At 43.3% G+C, this 15961-nt stretch overlaps 1 protein-coding gene across 1 annotated transcript in view; it reads right to left on the bottom strand.

The window, feature by feature from the left end:
* Positions 1–5021: 5021 nt before the first annotated feature.
* Positions 5022–15961, bottom strand: part of lrmda (leucine rich melanocyte differentiation associated) — a 232905-nt gene continuing 221965 nt past the window's right edge. The window contains exon 7 of the mRNA XM_019864363.1: positions 5022–5235. Within this exon, the coding sequence (XP_019719922.1) occupies positions 5156–5235 (80 nt within the window). The 3' untranslated portion in view covers positions 5022–5155. The remainder of the gene's footprint in view (positions 5236–15961) is intronic.

A 15961-nucleotide genomic window follows, 5' to 3' on the forward strand; every position in this document is an offset into this window, starting at 1 on the left:
GAGGCCTTAACATGTGCTGAGCCCACTTTATTTGCTCATACATTTGGCAGAGGGGTTTAGTGTCAGCCTGATGTTGAGGGTTTGCCGCTCGCCTCCACCGAGCCATTTGGAGAGACGAACAAGCCACCGGGAAGAGATTGTTAAGCATTTACTGACAGAATGCTGAGAATGCAGCTCAAAAATATGTTTCCTTTTCTTTTTTTTTCTGTAATAGTAGCTTAACAGGTTTGAACTGCAAACAACGTGCGCATTGTTTGGTATATGCCATGGATTTATATTTAGAAATTTTAAAAGACGACGCAGAAAAACAAAGCCCGATGTCTGTCAGGCCTGGCACAGCCATATGTATTGTCAGGGTCTGCCAGGACCGTCTGGCAGATTTACGTTTAGGTAGCTGACCAGAGCTGCGGCCGTCAGGTGGTCGGTAGTTGGTACTTCTCGATTTATTGGTCGATCTACATTCCCACCCACACATGGTCAAGCGCAGTGGGTCTTGATGCAAATAATCAAATCACAGCTACATGCTTTTTTTTTTTTTTTTTTTGCCGAAAATTTCAAGTGCCAGTGATACAATGGTATTGCTTCATACTGAGTCAGAATGCGCTGGGATTACACACTGACACATGTTCTGGGCGTTCTGGGCGTGGACAGTATACATATGTTAAAGTTAAAGTGAATTGACAGATTCACACAGAATTTCTAGTATGGGAACCAATCCCAGGTGTCAAAACAACACGTTCACTTCTGAGAGAAGCATCTCAGCACCATCGATCAGCCTCGCATTCCCAGGAATGGTTATCATTTTTTTTCTTCCTAGCGAGTGATGCGGTGTCACGATCAATACACCCACTGATGGTTAAGCATTCGCAACCTTTTACGAATATCGTTGAGGATCGATCACTCGCTCCTTCCTAATTGTCTTTGCATTCTGCAATGTCGTTATCTTTGGTAGCGCAAACAAGCCAATGACATTTTAAGAGCCTGGAGGTTGTGTCACATGACTCCATTGAGGTAAAGGTCAGAAAAAGCGGATTCATTATCGTCCACAATATTTTCCTTGCAGCACCATGTGGAGTGGCTATGTTCTATTTCCATATAAAAAGCCATTTAATTATAGGGGGTGAAAGACTCTTGTTCTTCTTATCAGAGGAAATGATAAGGGAGTAGCAGAGTGAAAGTCCATTTTGACATAATTGGCAGCGGAATTATTTATGACATTAATTGCCACATTATCGACTGGCTGTCAGCTCGCGTGTCAGTGTGTCCATCTTTCTTAGCACAAGCAGACCGCTCAGCCTGAGGCCCCCTGACAAGCTAATTAGAACAGCACAGAACCACCCCCCGGTCCCACAACCAATGACAAATGATTCTTGTCGAAGACGGCGCGATGGAAATAAGGGCCACGCGCATCTAAACAGTTGTTTCTGAAACCAAATCTCTTTTTTGCGGGGGCGGGGGTCTGCTCTGCTACCAATGGCCACTTGTCACTCATCAAGGCGAGTCCCCTTTCTTTATGTGGCTTCTTTTATATTAGCTGATGTCAGTCAGCCATCACGGGTGTTGGCTTTGAACGTTGTGATGGGATGATTGGCCTTTCGTGATTTTGGCAGCGGAGGGAGTCACACAGAAGAGCGAGCGGGCCTTTTGCAGAGGTGAAATCACACTCAGCTTCCACTTGTGTTATTAAACTTGGGAAGTAAATAAGCAGAGATTGGAAGTACCTTGCTGTTTGGGTCAGATTGTAGCAACTAAATGATCAAATTCAACAATTCTCAAACAAAGGTTAAACGTTTATATGTACACTATATGTATGCAAGGCTCGAAATAACTGAAGAGCAATCTTGCTTATCAATGACTTAATTTGAGGAGCAATTTAGTCATTTGGAGGAGCATTTTTTTCCAGGGTAATCAAGGGTTCTAATAATTTTTGAACCTATGACAATAAAATGGGGAGGTTCAAAGAAGCTACAGCTGTCGAATACTTCAGCATTTCAGTGTCCTGCTGAAAATTCTGCACGAAATAGTCGCATATTTGGACAAACTACATTTTCCCTTCGTACAGTTCACTTTATATATATATATATATATATATATATATATATATATATATATATTTGTGTGTGTGTGTTTGGGTGGGGGGGGTGCATTGGTTGTGTAACCTTGGGGTCCCAAATGGCTAGCTACGGCCCTGCACTGAGTCAGTGACGTTGCAAGTCGATTTACATATCCAAAGTGTTATTAGCGGCTCATGACAAAGGCAGCTAGTAGCCACAGTGACTAATATGAACTGCGTAACACCTTGACCATTGACACTTCAACCACGTGTCACTGCTGTAAGTTTCAATTTGCTGCAAAGACAGGCTCACGTAAGTGGGGCTCTCTTCCCTGATTGAGGAGCTATCGAGCTAGCAAGAAATCTAGCTAGCTATCATAGACATAGAAATGGAAGTTTCAATGCGTTCATAGCAACTCGCAATATGCCACAGAGTCTTACTTATGCTCAGGACAGTCAATGGAAATGTCAGAGATCATGCGCTCTCGTGAGCGTCTTCCTTCAGTTTGAAATGCTACCACGGTTGTGCGGTCGTTTACAGTGTGTTGCGCACCGACTTGCCACAGAAGTGTGTGTGACCATATTCCAGCTGACATGTCGTTCAGGAGCGTGGTCACTCGTGGTGGCGTTTCAAAATGACAAGGTTTATTTGTCTGCGTTGTGACATGCTCACAGGAAACTGGGACTGACAGCCTGAGGAGGCAGGAAGAAGAGGGCCACACAACAACACACACGCACACACACATAAACGCACGCTACAAATGTCATCCTTCCCCTGGCTGCAGTGCGCGCCCAGCCATCCTGCTGAAAAGAGCAGACATTTAAAAGTTTGTGACATGTGTCACAGTCACTGCCATTGAGCCAGTGCCGGTGACAGAGCTGGAATTGACAGGCGCTGAGCCACCGGAGCTGGCTGGAGGACACACTGAGTTTGGTAGGTGTCACTTCTCATCCTCGTCAGCGGCGCGTTTGTTCGCGAGCTGCCACACCGGAGCGCAAAAACGCATCTCGGCAACGGCGCCTTGACGTTTGCTCGTCTCCGAGTTCGTAACGTATGCGTTTTTAGCGGCTGGTAGATTAATGAAGGTGTAATTGATAGACATTCACCTGCAGGCTGTGGCCTCTTTGACCCTGAAGTCAGCATCATTGCTGCTGGCGGCTTGAGAGAACTTCCTGCTTGAGCAAAAATGGCACGCTACTTCATCAGAACAGATCAGTGACATTCTGCATTAGAAGCCCCGCGGGCTCCTTTGCTAGCCTTTGTATGCGCATGCGCTCAGAAAGATAAGACTGTTTCCACAGTCGGGTCGAAAAGCGCTTGGATAATGGCGTTGTCTACTACGCCAGATATCCTAGTGTCAACTTTCAGTCTGGCGTTACCATTTAGGAATTGCATTCATGCTACAGTATGGACAGAGGTCACCCAAAATGTCGTGAATTGGATTTTTAATGGCAGTGTGGTGGATAACTGCCTCGCAGTTCTGAGGTTCAGGGTTTGAATCTCCGTCCGCTCCGCTCTTCTGTGTGGTATTTATGTGCTTGCAGGGGTTTTCTCCAGGTACTCTGGCTTACTCCCACGTTTCAAAATGATGCCATTAAGACTTGAAATAAATATGAATGTGAATGGCTCCGATTGGTTGGCCGTCAATCCGGGGTGTAGCCAGCCTCTTGTTCAAAGTCAGCTGGGACAGGCTCCAGCCCACCTTGCTCATTACGAATCAGTGAAAAGAGAAGCGAAAAGTTACGTGGCCCTCACAGGAAAATGTTTGGGGACGACTGACCTTGGCATTAAATTTAAATATGCTGTTTGTGTTGGAACAGCCAGGTCATGTCAGTAATTTAGCAACATATGCTAACATTGGCAGCACACCTGATGTTTCATGCCCTCAGTGGTGATGCATGTCTTATAATAATGTAAACATTTGATAGATCTGAGATTTGGAATGAGTATGACATTTGAGGCAAGTGTCTGTGGCAATGTTTTATGGTTCCATGAAAGGAATCTCGGGGGCATGTAAACAATCACTGTATAGGGTCAACTGAATGAAAAGAAGCGCTGAAACGACAAACAAAAATACAAGTACAAATTGTAAACGGCTAAAGAATACATTTCAAACAATAACAAAAAAGTCCTGGGCTGACAGAAGCGGGGAATTTGAATTCGAACATGAATTTAGAATTTAATGTAACAAGTTTAAAATGCCTTTCTGAATATCAATAAAATTTCATTTCATTGACTAAAACAGTACAATTTAAACATTGGCCTGATCTTTTTTTATCTATGCATTGGAATGTATTCATGGAATCAATAAAGAGGGACATTTACATGAGCCATCTAAAATAAGAGGAGTAAAGAGATTTTTTTTTTTAAACTCAAAATTCCAAAAATCTCCAACACCGGGCAACATTTTAGTGCTTTCTATTTTGTGTGTGTGTGTGTGTGTGTGTGTGCACGCGCGCACCTCGGATGTGTCCATGTCAGGTCTCAGGTGTGTGACCGTCACCCCTTTCACCCTTGATTAGTGGCAGCAGTGGATGGGTGATCCATCATGGCTGTCAGGACAAGACACGCAATAGGTTGGACCCGTTTGTCCCTCGTGTGTGTGTGTGTGTGTGTGTGTGTGTGTGTGTGTGTGTGCGCGTGCACGCAGAAGGAACAATACCGTCTTGAAACATCTTTCTGCTACAAAGTCAAAGCAATTATTTGATTGAGTGCATTATCAGTGGAACGTAAATAAATAACACTCAACTCAACTATTTATAGAGCACTTTCAAACAGCCATCGCTGCATACAAAGTGCTCTACATGGAACAACTAACATATACAACAGTAAAGCAACAAATCGGTAATAAAGACGGTAGAAAGCACCGAACAGCAAAACCAAGAACAAATCTGAATCATGCTGAATCAAATGCCAAAGAATACAAGTGAGTTTTGAGGCGGGTTTTAAAGATGAGCAGTGAGGAGGCTTGCCGAATGTTCAGTGGAAGGTCATTCCACAGAGAGGGACCAGCAACAGAAATAATGACATTATTTCTCTTTCCCGTGCCTTATCAGCCATGTTCTCCAATGTCCCACGTGTTCCCGGACGCGGCAGCGCCATCAAAGTTGGTCGTTTTGGATGAATCTGTTGCCTTCGGACTGCTTGCCGTAGTAGATGTAGCGGCATTTGGTGAAGACACCTAAAAAAAACCACAGGAATAGAATTTAGCAGCTCGTTTGGATAAAGTCGCACAGAAGTAGGGCAACACGTTGCAGTTCAGCGACAGATATTGTCATATAACTAATATTATAATATATATTATAATATATAACAAATGAAACAAACTGGCAAAACCTACTATGGGAATATTAATCAAAGCTTTGAAAGTTGTTTTGAGGGCAAAGTATGCGGGCTTGTCCTTAAACCGAATGAGAGGGCATGTTAGAAAGGGACAAATGTTCACTATTCGCGGTTCGTTATTTGAGGTTCACTATTCGCGTTTCAGTTTTCGCGGTTCGCAATTTCACGATTCGCGGTTCGTTTTTCACGCTTCACTTTACGCGGTTTGTTATTCGAGGTTCGCGGTTCGTTTTTCGCAGCTCGTATTTTGCGGTTCACTATTCGCGGTTCACTAATCTCTATTAAAAAAAGAGAATAAAAAGAGGAAAACAAGACAATAAAAAGAGAGAATAAATAGAAAAAAGAGAAAAAGACTAAAAAGACGGAGAGAAAAAAGAAATTAAAAAGAGAGAGAAAAAAGAAAAAGAGAAAAATAGAGAATAAAAAGAGAAAATTAAAAATGAGAAGAGACAGAAAAAAGACAAAAAGACAAAAGAAAAAAAAGGAAAAAGAGAATAAAAAGCAATAGAATAAAAAGGGAAAAATATTCTATCACTTTTTTCTGTTTTTTTCTCTATTCTCTCGCCTTTTCCCTTTTTTTGTTCTTTTCTATCGCCCTTTTTTCTCTTTTTTATTTTTTTATTCTCGAGTTTTTCTCTTTTCATTCTATCGCTTTTTTCTCTTTTCTCTTTATTCTATCACTTTTTTTCTCTCTTTTTTTCTCTTTTTATTCTATCGCTTTTTTTCTCTCTTGCAAATAAAAAGAGCATGAAAAATACGACTCACCATCGCCACTTATTATGCAGAGTAGGCTTGATGCGTGTAAATCTCCTGGTGAGATAAAGTTGTATTTGAAATGGGACTCCTGATACTGTCCATTAAATGTAGCCTTTCTTGAAAGTCGTAGGCTGCTCTTCTAACTCCTGGCTGGGCCTTTCCCCCCTTCCCGAAAAAACTTTTCAAAGACATTTGGTTTTTATTCATTTTGCTGGCTCCTGGGTTTCATTTTCTATCACGTGACCGAGAAGCACGCATTCCCCTGCGTCAAGAGTGACATACTGTAGACTGATATAACAGAGAATCTGGTAATTTTTCAAAATAAAACATCTTTCAGATTCTGAAATGAATAAAACGGAAGGGATGTAAGTTATTTATTCTTTCTGTGCGGCCCGGCACCAAATGACCCGGCGGTTGGGGACCCCTGTTCTTGGGCGTTCGCTGTGCATGCTTGTATTTTCATACCCATGTTTCAAAACAATTCAATGTGCTTACACTATGTGACATTATACGTTAATAATTTAAGCGCAGAGCGACTTACGCAATGCCCTGTATCATCAGATAAGTGAGATGTTTGTCCTTGTAGAAGGCTATCGCATCTCAAGTCACACGCCGCCACTTGATGAGGCAGGCGGGCCACGGCTTGATATCACCTCTCGCCAATCAAGGCAAGGACAAGCGGCATTAGTGCTGTCAATGATCCTCTGACAGGAGAACAGATACGTCTTTCGCCAGGCTTTTTAACATCGACATCGAGTGCACTGCGGGAGGTGGCAAGGAGGAGGCGGAGGAGCAATAATAGGAGGGCCCGGGCCGGGTAAGGTGGCGTTGCTCGGGGGCGGGATGAGGGCTGCTCCGAGTACAATCACGTAATCCAAAGAGACGCTGTCAAGGGCGCGGAGAAGATGGCGACGAAATGACACAAAGCAGAATCAGACGGCGACAGAGATACTGGTGCCATATTAGTGCCAAGCATATTCTGATGCCACGGTCAATTTTAAGCCAACCTGACACATTGCTCTCCTCAAAGTGGCCGCAAACATTTATAGGTAGATATATATTACATACACACACACACATACGCAAAGTGTGCAGCCAGACAGATGTGCACCAGTCCCTCGCGGCAGCAGTGGGTGTTCTCGTCAGGCTGCTGCAGTAGAAGCAGCCCACGGGCCCGAGGACAAGCTCAGTCAATCTAAATCTGGACTTTGTAGTGGAGCGGTGCTCATTTCCCCCCTCACAGCCCAGCTACTTGAGGTGATCCAAACACTCAAGTGTGAGAAGCTGTCACCTCCGATAAAATCCGGGACCAGCTCCATGCCTGCCTGCTCCCCCGGTGTGTGAGTGGGATATAGTATATGCTCATCAGTCGCTATGTGTGTGTGTGTGTGTGTGTGTGGGTGAAAATGAGGAGGTTCCAAACTCCAGCTGCCACACTTTGCCTGAGGACAAAGGTAACGTGGTTGGTGACTGGGCCTGGCACCATAGGACTCGGGGGCGTCTGACTGCGCCCTGATCGGGGAGGCAGCTCACAGGGGCCCCTTTTTATACTCACAGTTAATACAATGTGTTCCGTGGACGCCGAGAAACGTGGTTTGTCGAGTTTGGAAACAACCGTTCCCATAGGAACTGATGGAGGTACGCGGAAAAGCCATTCCACAGTCAAACTGTCATGGTGACAGTCCATCATTGTTTCTAAAGGCCAGTCATGAGAAAATATCTTCAGTATTATATATGAATCAGAGGTTTTTCCCAACTTCAGTGACCCCCATTTACTAATACGTCAACATTCCACCCATAGGTCTTGACCAGGGGCTATTTGCGACGTCATTTGGCGAAAACATTCGATTATCTAACCTTTTAATTCTAAATTGATCGAATGTAAACGTGAAGAACACAATGCAATAGGACTCTACTCCTCGTCCTCTTTCATCAGTATACTGGCTTTAATTTCATGAGATTGTGTGGGTCAACCTGCTGTATGTGTGTTGTGATCACACTGAATGTCGCCACGAGCTCTATGAGCAGAAGCCCGGTGAGGAGAAGAGGTCGTTTTGTCCGCTAGGCTTTTTTTTTAATGGAAATTCCTCCAACTCTACACCAAAAGAAGCATGTCCAGGTTGCATTGTCCGCGTTGCTGAAAAGACATCGAGCCCCTGTTGTGAGAACGCTCTCATGATGGAAGCACACTGTTGCATTCGCCGAGAGGACGATATGGGATGCCGACTTCATAAAGAAGAGAGGAGCTTAAAGAACAACCGCAGGTGCTAAGTGACGAGCAACAGAAAGGCCAAACTGTTACTCGGCGAACGCGAGGCCTTTTGTTACTTGGTTATTCTGTCACTTTTAACGGCGACACCCGCTGTGTGTTATGGTTTTGTGAAAGTGGATAGCCATCGTGGAGTGATTCGGATGTGATCCGCTGAGGATGGCTCTGGCACTTTGCTATCAAGCAGGAGTTCATCAGGTAGAGTCCCAAAGGCGCCGCAAGCACTTAAAGAGAAGTGCAGCATAGTTGCTCTCTTTCTGTCTGCCATCTTTGTCCATCTTCTCGGGTAATAAGCACAAGCTCTCGCTGTGAAGGGAACTTGTCGGACTGTTTTTGTGTCCCTTTTAATGAAAACGGAGCTGGGATTGTAACTTGAGTTCGAAAAACTCCCAAGATTCCCCATTGCTGCTGCTCTTCCATTTAGTCTTTCCATCGTCAAAACTGGGATTGCATCAGGACTGGAGAACTGTCCGAAGTTTCTCCCGATAAGTGCCGGAGAACTGGATCCCTTCGGTCCTTCTCAGTCCCTCACGGACAAGCGCTGAAGTCAGCCGAGCGTGAAGGCTTCGGGGCCCTTCAGCTTCACTTCCTTCATCTGTGAAGGTTAACCATGAACGTCTACAGATATATAGCCTCAAGCTTGTGTCTACTGGAATCTTTGGTTGTTCGGTGGCTAGTCTCTCTGAAAATGGCTCCCGTCTCTCTTTTCTGGGTGAACAGTTTATGTCCGGGAGAACTTCTAAAGTTGAATGCTCCCAAGGATGCACAATTCAGAATTTGGCCAAAATGTTCAGGTTAAAAAGGCCTCAAAAGTTGGACGGGGAAAAAAAGGAGATTCAAACTGTCACGACATGTCAGAAGATCTCACCAGACCTCGGCTAGCACCTCAAGGCCTCACACGAGTCCCCTCCAAGTTCAGCTTTTCTGAAGACTTTGGGCTCTATTTTCATGCCCAGCGCAAGTCAAGTACAGTCGAGCTGCACACACGGATTGAGTTTTTCTTTTGGTAATTTTGTAGGCGGACGTTCGCCTGTCTTCGAAAATAAGGCCCTTTGCGGTCCTGATCCACTGACAGGTCTAACATCAACAGCCATTGCCCTGCACAAGATCTTCTCCTACAAGACACAACTACTACAAACAGCTTTTCAAAGATTAAGAATCGTGAATTGAAAAAGAATCACCATAAGAACCCAATAAAATGGCTGCAATTCATGCACATTTTGAAAAGTATTTTGCTCGGGCTACATATGAACAGGCATTTGTTGTTAGAGCATTGTTGATTTTGTTTGTTTGGCTTCCTGTTTGATTCAGCTAAGATCAAATCATGTTCATCAAATGTAATCCGATATGGTCCATACGTTCTCCTTTGTCCATTGCATGTGTCCTCTTTTTAATTTCGATGTAAAGGATTTAGTTTCCTTGTTTCTGAACCATTCTTGTTGTGTCATCGACAACGTGCCGCCCAGTCTTGTTATTCCTTGTGCATACGTGAGGTTTCATGGCTGGTTTCCAGGATATCTTCGGTATCCCGCACCCTTGAATGAGAAGTGTATCACACTTTCTGGCTTCAAAAAGATCATGCTCCGTTTTGGGAAGTTTCTGTATTTTCTCAAATGATGCCCTGCACTTCAATAAACGCCGTGCCTAAATTGGCGAATGAGAAGTGTATCACAATTTCTGGCTTCAAAAAGATCATGCTCAGTTTTGGGAAGTTTCTGTATTTTCTCAAATGATTGCCCTGCACTTCAATAAACGCCGTGCCTAAATTGGAGGATCCATATCCAGTTGAATAAATAAGATTGCCTTACTTTAAACCAATCTCTTAATTAGCTGTACTGTACTACCATGTGTCACTTTACAATCGATCAACGCAGCAGATGTAACATTTCTTAAGCTGCCCAAAATGGTTTTCAGTGTTGCTGTATGCTGCTGTATTCCTCCTAAATTTAAAAAAATGACCAGGTCACGTTATTCTTTTTAATACAAAGCTGCCCGAAATGGTTTTAAGTGTTGCTGTATACTGCTGTATTCCTCCTAAATTAAAAAAAAAAAAATGACCAGGTCACGTTATTCTTTTTAATACCTGGTGCCTCGTAAATGACGACTAATAGAGGGATCCTGTTTGCAACACATTTCAAAAAAGGCCATTCATTAGAGGGCATGCACGCACACACGCACACACGCACACACACACACACACACACACACACAAAATTATGCAGAGATAAGAGAAAGGGAGAGAGGAGGGAGCCGGAGAGGCTTTAATGATTGTTCCCTGCATACAATCAGCTTGACTCTTTTCAAGGGCCATCAATATGTCACAGACAAGACACATCCGACGGATGAAGCTTTTAACATCAAGGTTATCTATTCTTGGCATGAATCCACTCGCTGTCTCCTTTTCACTTTCGATAACTTATTCCCCTCGGCCTGTCTCTTATTTTCTCCTCCATTCTTCCCCCTTTCGACCAATTTTTTTATGACTCGAGTTCACCATAACCCCACCCTGCTATTTGGCCCCTTAGCCAACAATTCCATCACTGCTGCCATCCATCTGGGAGGAAAAAAAAATGCAAAGAGGGGGGTGGCGTGTGGGGGGAGCCAATTAACAAGGCAATTACACTTTCGGTATTATCTCCAAGGAGGGGGGAAAAATGCTAACGTGCATGTGGGGGAGCTCATACTGGCGCTTGGAGAGGGGGTCCGAGTTTTCTGTAAGAATGACTTACGAGCGTGAGGTGTACACTGCTGTGAGCCACAGCTATTATTGTGCTCACCATCCATCTCCAGTCACCCTTTTATCAGCTCAGCTCAACGTCATGAGATGCAGTCGGCACCTACCCGCTACTGGGTGGGTCGGGGTAGTTAGATAGATAACCCCTCTGCGTCCTATAACCCAACAGCCATTGGACTGTGATGTAGCTTGTTATGGCACGCAAAGCATGTTGCCCCCCCCCCCCCTAAAATATTGAAGCTGTGTTTCATTTCATGGATGGGAGACAACGAGGTAAACCAAATGACCAATGAAAGCCATTAATCACTTAAAAAAAAAAAAAAGGCAACTGGCGACCGAAGCAGGAAGCAAATACACTCCAGATGCGTGTGCAATCTATGGCACACATCTGTTTCCCAGAGGTGAAATGTGCCACGAACCTGATCACAAAAGTGAAATCATGTTCTATTTGTCCTTTTGTATATTAACAGACCTCTGACTGGTACATGGAAGATAATGTAAAATGTGAGGACCATAACATGTTTGATTCTTGATTGAGGGGAACGGTACCATCATGAGTCAATTGACAGAAAATGTTTGTTGCTGTCCTTTCTTGATCAGGGAGAATGATGTAGGATGAAAAGTTTAACACCCTCCCTGTCAAGGCTCGACTGAAATCTCTCACCACGCTCCTGTTTGTTGTCAAGCCAGCCGGCTTTCAGCTGGTGGCCAATACGCGGCCAATACATGTTTGGCACCTTGTTGCTAGGCAGAATTTCAGCCCCAATGTCTAATTTTAAAAGGAAGGACTGGAACAACCGTTGGGTTTCTAGTAAACATCTCTCCCAAATCAGCACTACTTGAAGAGAATGCAACAAGGCCCGTTAACTCTGTTGAGTAAAAGCATCATGAGGTGCACGTCGCCGTGTTAATGACGCACATGCTCCACCGTGGCGCACGTTGCCATTTTAACAGCTGAGGTGACATCTGTCTCCCTCGCGGGGACTCAAACTAAACTCCCAAGCGCAACTTTGAGAAGTAAAGTGACATTTACCCTCCCGCAATAAAAAAAAAATATTTAGTCCATTAAACACCAATAGCTGCCGTCATGATGCATGTCCTGCGCTCGGGCTCGCTCCTGGACGCGCCCCTTCCCGACTGTTTACTGCGGCCAAACAACTGCAGCCGCTGCATGTTCTCAACTTCAGCGTATTGATTAAACTTTTAAATAGCTGCCATATAACCCTGGGACATCAGGGAGATTAATTTGCGTCAATGTTCATCTGTAATTCATTAGCCATTTATACTCTCCACATCCACACAGGCTATCAGGGAAATGTGGGCCATTTTTCACCCAGCAGAAGCCAAGGAGACCGCGGGAGAGGGAGGGGAAGCAGGAAGGAAAGAGAGGGGTTGCCTGCAATAGAAGAACAAATGGAGAGCAAGGCATGAAGGAAGAATAACAGTGACATTCAACTTGCGCAGCCTCATTCAAATATCAGGAACTGATGATGATATGCAGTCCAGAGCAGGCAGAGATGATTATATTTCGACTCGGTGAATCAGCAAGGCTATTTTTGAACACCCCTGTTCTAAATAACTGGAAACAATTGTACATTTGGGATCATGAGACTGTTCAATGTTGAGGTTCACATTTAAAGTTGGTAAAAGTTTTGCTGTTGGGAAAATTGTCCGCATGTCACTCAAAACAACTCAGCAAATTGTTTTGGATCAAAAACTTGCTTGCTTTGTTGTGCTAACAGCGTTATCATTAACAGCATTGGCATAAATGTCGACAATTCATATTTTAAAGTTGTTCCAACTTAATTGATGAGCCAAGTTGTGTGTTTTTTTCTTTTTTTTACAGTGCAGCAGACTTGCAATCCTGCATTGCCTGCAATCGTGCGTTGTAATTTCTCCTCTCTGACAAAATTAAATGCTGATAGGACAACTTTTTAAATGAAAATAATATAAAATATTGCCACAATAGTACTTGCTGTGAAAGTAGGGCAATATTCAATCACACCATGTGAAATTTGTAACTGTATCGGAGGAGAAATATTAAAAACACTCCTCGGTTTTGCATGAGTTGCTAACTAGAAACACACTGGAAAAAAAATAATGTGTTGAATTTGCTTCATTTCATCAAGTGGTTGCATGAAATAAAAGCATCTGTAATTCATTTCGTGAGTAGGAGAATACAGTAGTCTACTTATAAATGACATCTGTATCCAGATGATCTTGTTTTGTCCAACCATTTGATGAAATGAAATTGAGTTAACATTTTTTTCAGTATAAACAGTTAATCCCTACGTACGCGCTGTGATTTTTTTCGCCATATATTTTTTTCCGATACTTTCAAATATTTTATAATAGTTTGATATTTTTTCGGGGTAAGGTACTCCTCCTCTATTCATTAATCCCGACGTACGCGCTGTGATTTTTTTCCCCATATTTTTTTTTCCGATACTTTCAAATATTTTGTAATAGTTTATTTTTTCGGGGTAAGGTACTCCTCCTCTATTCATCCCCCGTTATCACGCTAAATGCACACTGAATCTTTATCTGAGTTTTTTGGCCAATTTTGTGTTTGGAAAAAAAATATTGAAAATGCTGTTTCCCATTTTTCTACGCAGATTTTCGCTACTTGCTGGCCCCTACCTGGGCCCTTTGTTCTGCAAATAGTGGGTGTCCACTGTAATATGATTTATTAATTGACATTTCTTTACAAAAAACAAATTAATATGAAATAATGCTTGAATTCTACGCACAGACTAATATTGCTCATCCGCATTTCATTAATTTTCTTTTTCTGGACACTCTTGGCTGCGTTTGTACCATAAGTCATAGAAAAGGTCAAATATGACAGCTATTCACATTTATTTGTCAAGTGTAAATAATAACATCAATTTAAACTGGAATCCATGCAATGTAACACGGAAACAGGTATGTTTGACAATATAACACGGCACTCCATCGTCGTCATTTGACTAAATAGCCCATCATCAAACGCTTTAAATAGAGGAGGGCATTATTCACTGATGGCTGAATTACAGTTATAGCTGGATAAACGCCTATCAGTCGCTGTACTTCCAACCCGTGAGGATGAGAAAGGAAATTGAATTCAGGGGCACATAAATTTTGACTGAAGTATGATATCCACTGATATGTGTCTGCGGGTGTGTGAGTGTAGGTGGAAGGAGGTTCTAATGGAGGGAAAAAAAATGGTGAAATTAATTTCAGTGACATTTATTCCATATGGAGCTGGGGGAGAGAACAGTGGTTACAGTAGCTCTGGAGTGCGGCGATAAGACAAGGTTGCTTTTCACGAGATTATGAAGTTTCCTCGGAGCGTCTTTCATGAGGCATCCGCTGTCATCACGCAACTCTCACCGAAAAAAAAAAAAACAATTACAAAAACCTCCTGTCAGCGCCACAATGACAAGACGATTACTTACCGCGCCAGTCTGTTAACGACATTGTCAACCCTTAAGGGCGCACGGAGCCACTAATGATGCCACTAATCACCAGTGCTCATTTTCACCGTCAACATATGAATCCCACGCCACGGCACGGATGGCGTGACGCTGATCGATTGTGTTCTTCATTAGGCCCTGGATTTCAAATTAAAAGAAATGCTCCAGATAAGTCTTCCAAACCTTTGGACCGGACGGTTTGGTGGTGGCGGGGGGGGCATGGAAACAGTAATTAGAGCCTCGATGGCGCTCGGTAATGTCACCGTTAATAAGAGCTGCTGGTGAGTCACTCCATGAAGGTTTAATCACGGAGACAGGATTCAATAACAAAAGAGCGTCATATTAATCACCAGAGAGTGATAACTTCTCTGTTCATCTCTTTGACATTGGAGGAAGGGATGAATTAATGATGCTCTCCATCTGAACACATTAAATAATAATTATCAGGCAAAACAGCATGAAAGGGACTGCGTAATGAACCTCATTGTCAGGTCAATTACAATGGCATAAAAGTGTTCAAAGGAAGGTAGCTTGTAAGGCCACGGCGCAAGGACACAAGTGGTCTCCGAGAAGGCGATTTGGCACAGAAATAACACTCAGAAATACATCTGGGCAAACATGCCTACTGTAAGAAGCCAGCAGCGGGGCGTTCGGTGTGTGACGCATGTCAAATTGGCTCGCCGAGAAAGACAAATGACATGAAGATGACAGTGTTTCGCTGGCTCCCGAACAATGTCAGTTCGCTAAGTGCCGCGTTAACTAAACCACACAGACAATGATGGACTTCACGCATCGTTGGACAAAATAGCACCTCGCAACCTGTCACCACCCATTTACATCAAGTCAAAAACGCTGGGCAAAATTTTGTGCACCGAGATCTGGAGACGCATCAAATCTTGCACCAAATGTTGGTAAAAACTTATTTTCTTCACCTGTTGCATGGTAAAAATACAAAATTCTCAAACACTCAAACACTCGGTCTGAATATGAGTGTGAATCGAATGATTCTGTGTCTATGTTGGTCGATATATTTGTCCTGTGATTGGATGGTGGCCAGTCCAGGGTGTACCACGTCTCTTGCATGAAGTCATCAATAAAAAATATAGACATAGAAAGTGGATGGATGTTTTTTTTCTAAATAGCACTCAACAATGTGTACTTTCTGAAACCATATGATAATTGCACAACGGTATAAATATGGTAATTAAGAATAATATCACATATAAAGTTTTGCCTCAATTCAACGGACATTGCGCTTCTCCATCTAGTGTGCGCACCTTGGCCACGTGGGGGCAGTAGATACACGCATAAAGACGCACGTGAAGAAGCGTTCCAGTAATATCATTTCACT

This window comes from Hippocampus comes, unplaced genomic scaffold (genome assembly GCF_001891065.2).
Source record: "Hippocampus comes isolate QL1 unplaced genomic scaffold, H_comes_QL1_v1.1 scaffold57, whole genome shotgun sequence".
Taxonomy (NCBI): domain Eukaryota; kingdom Metazoa; phylum Chordata; class Actinopteri; order Syngnathiformes; family Syngnathidae; genus Hippocampus; species Hippocampus comes.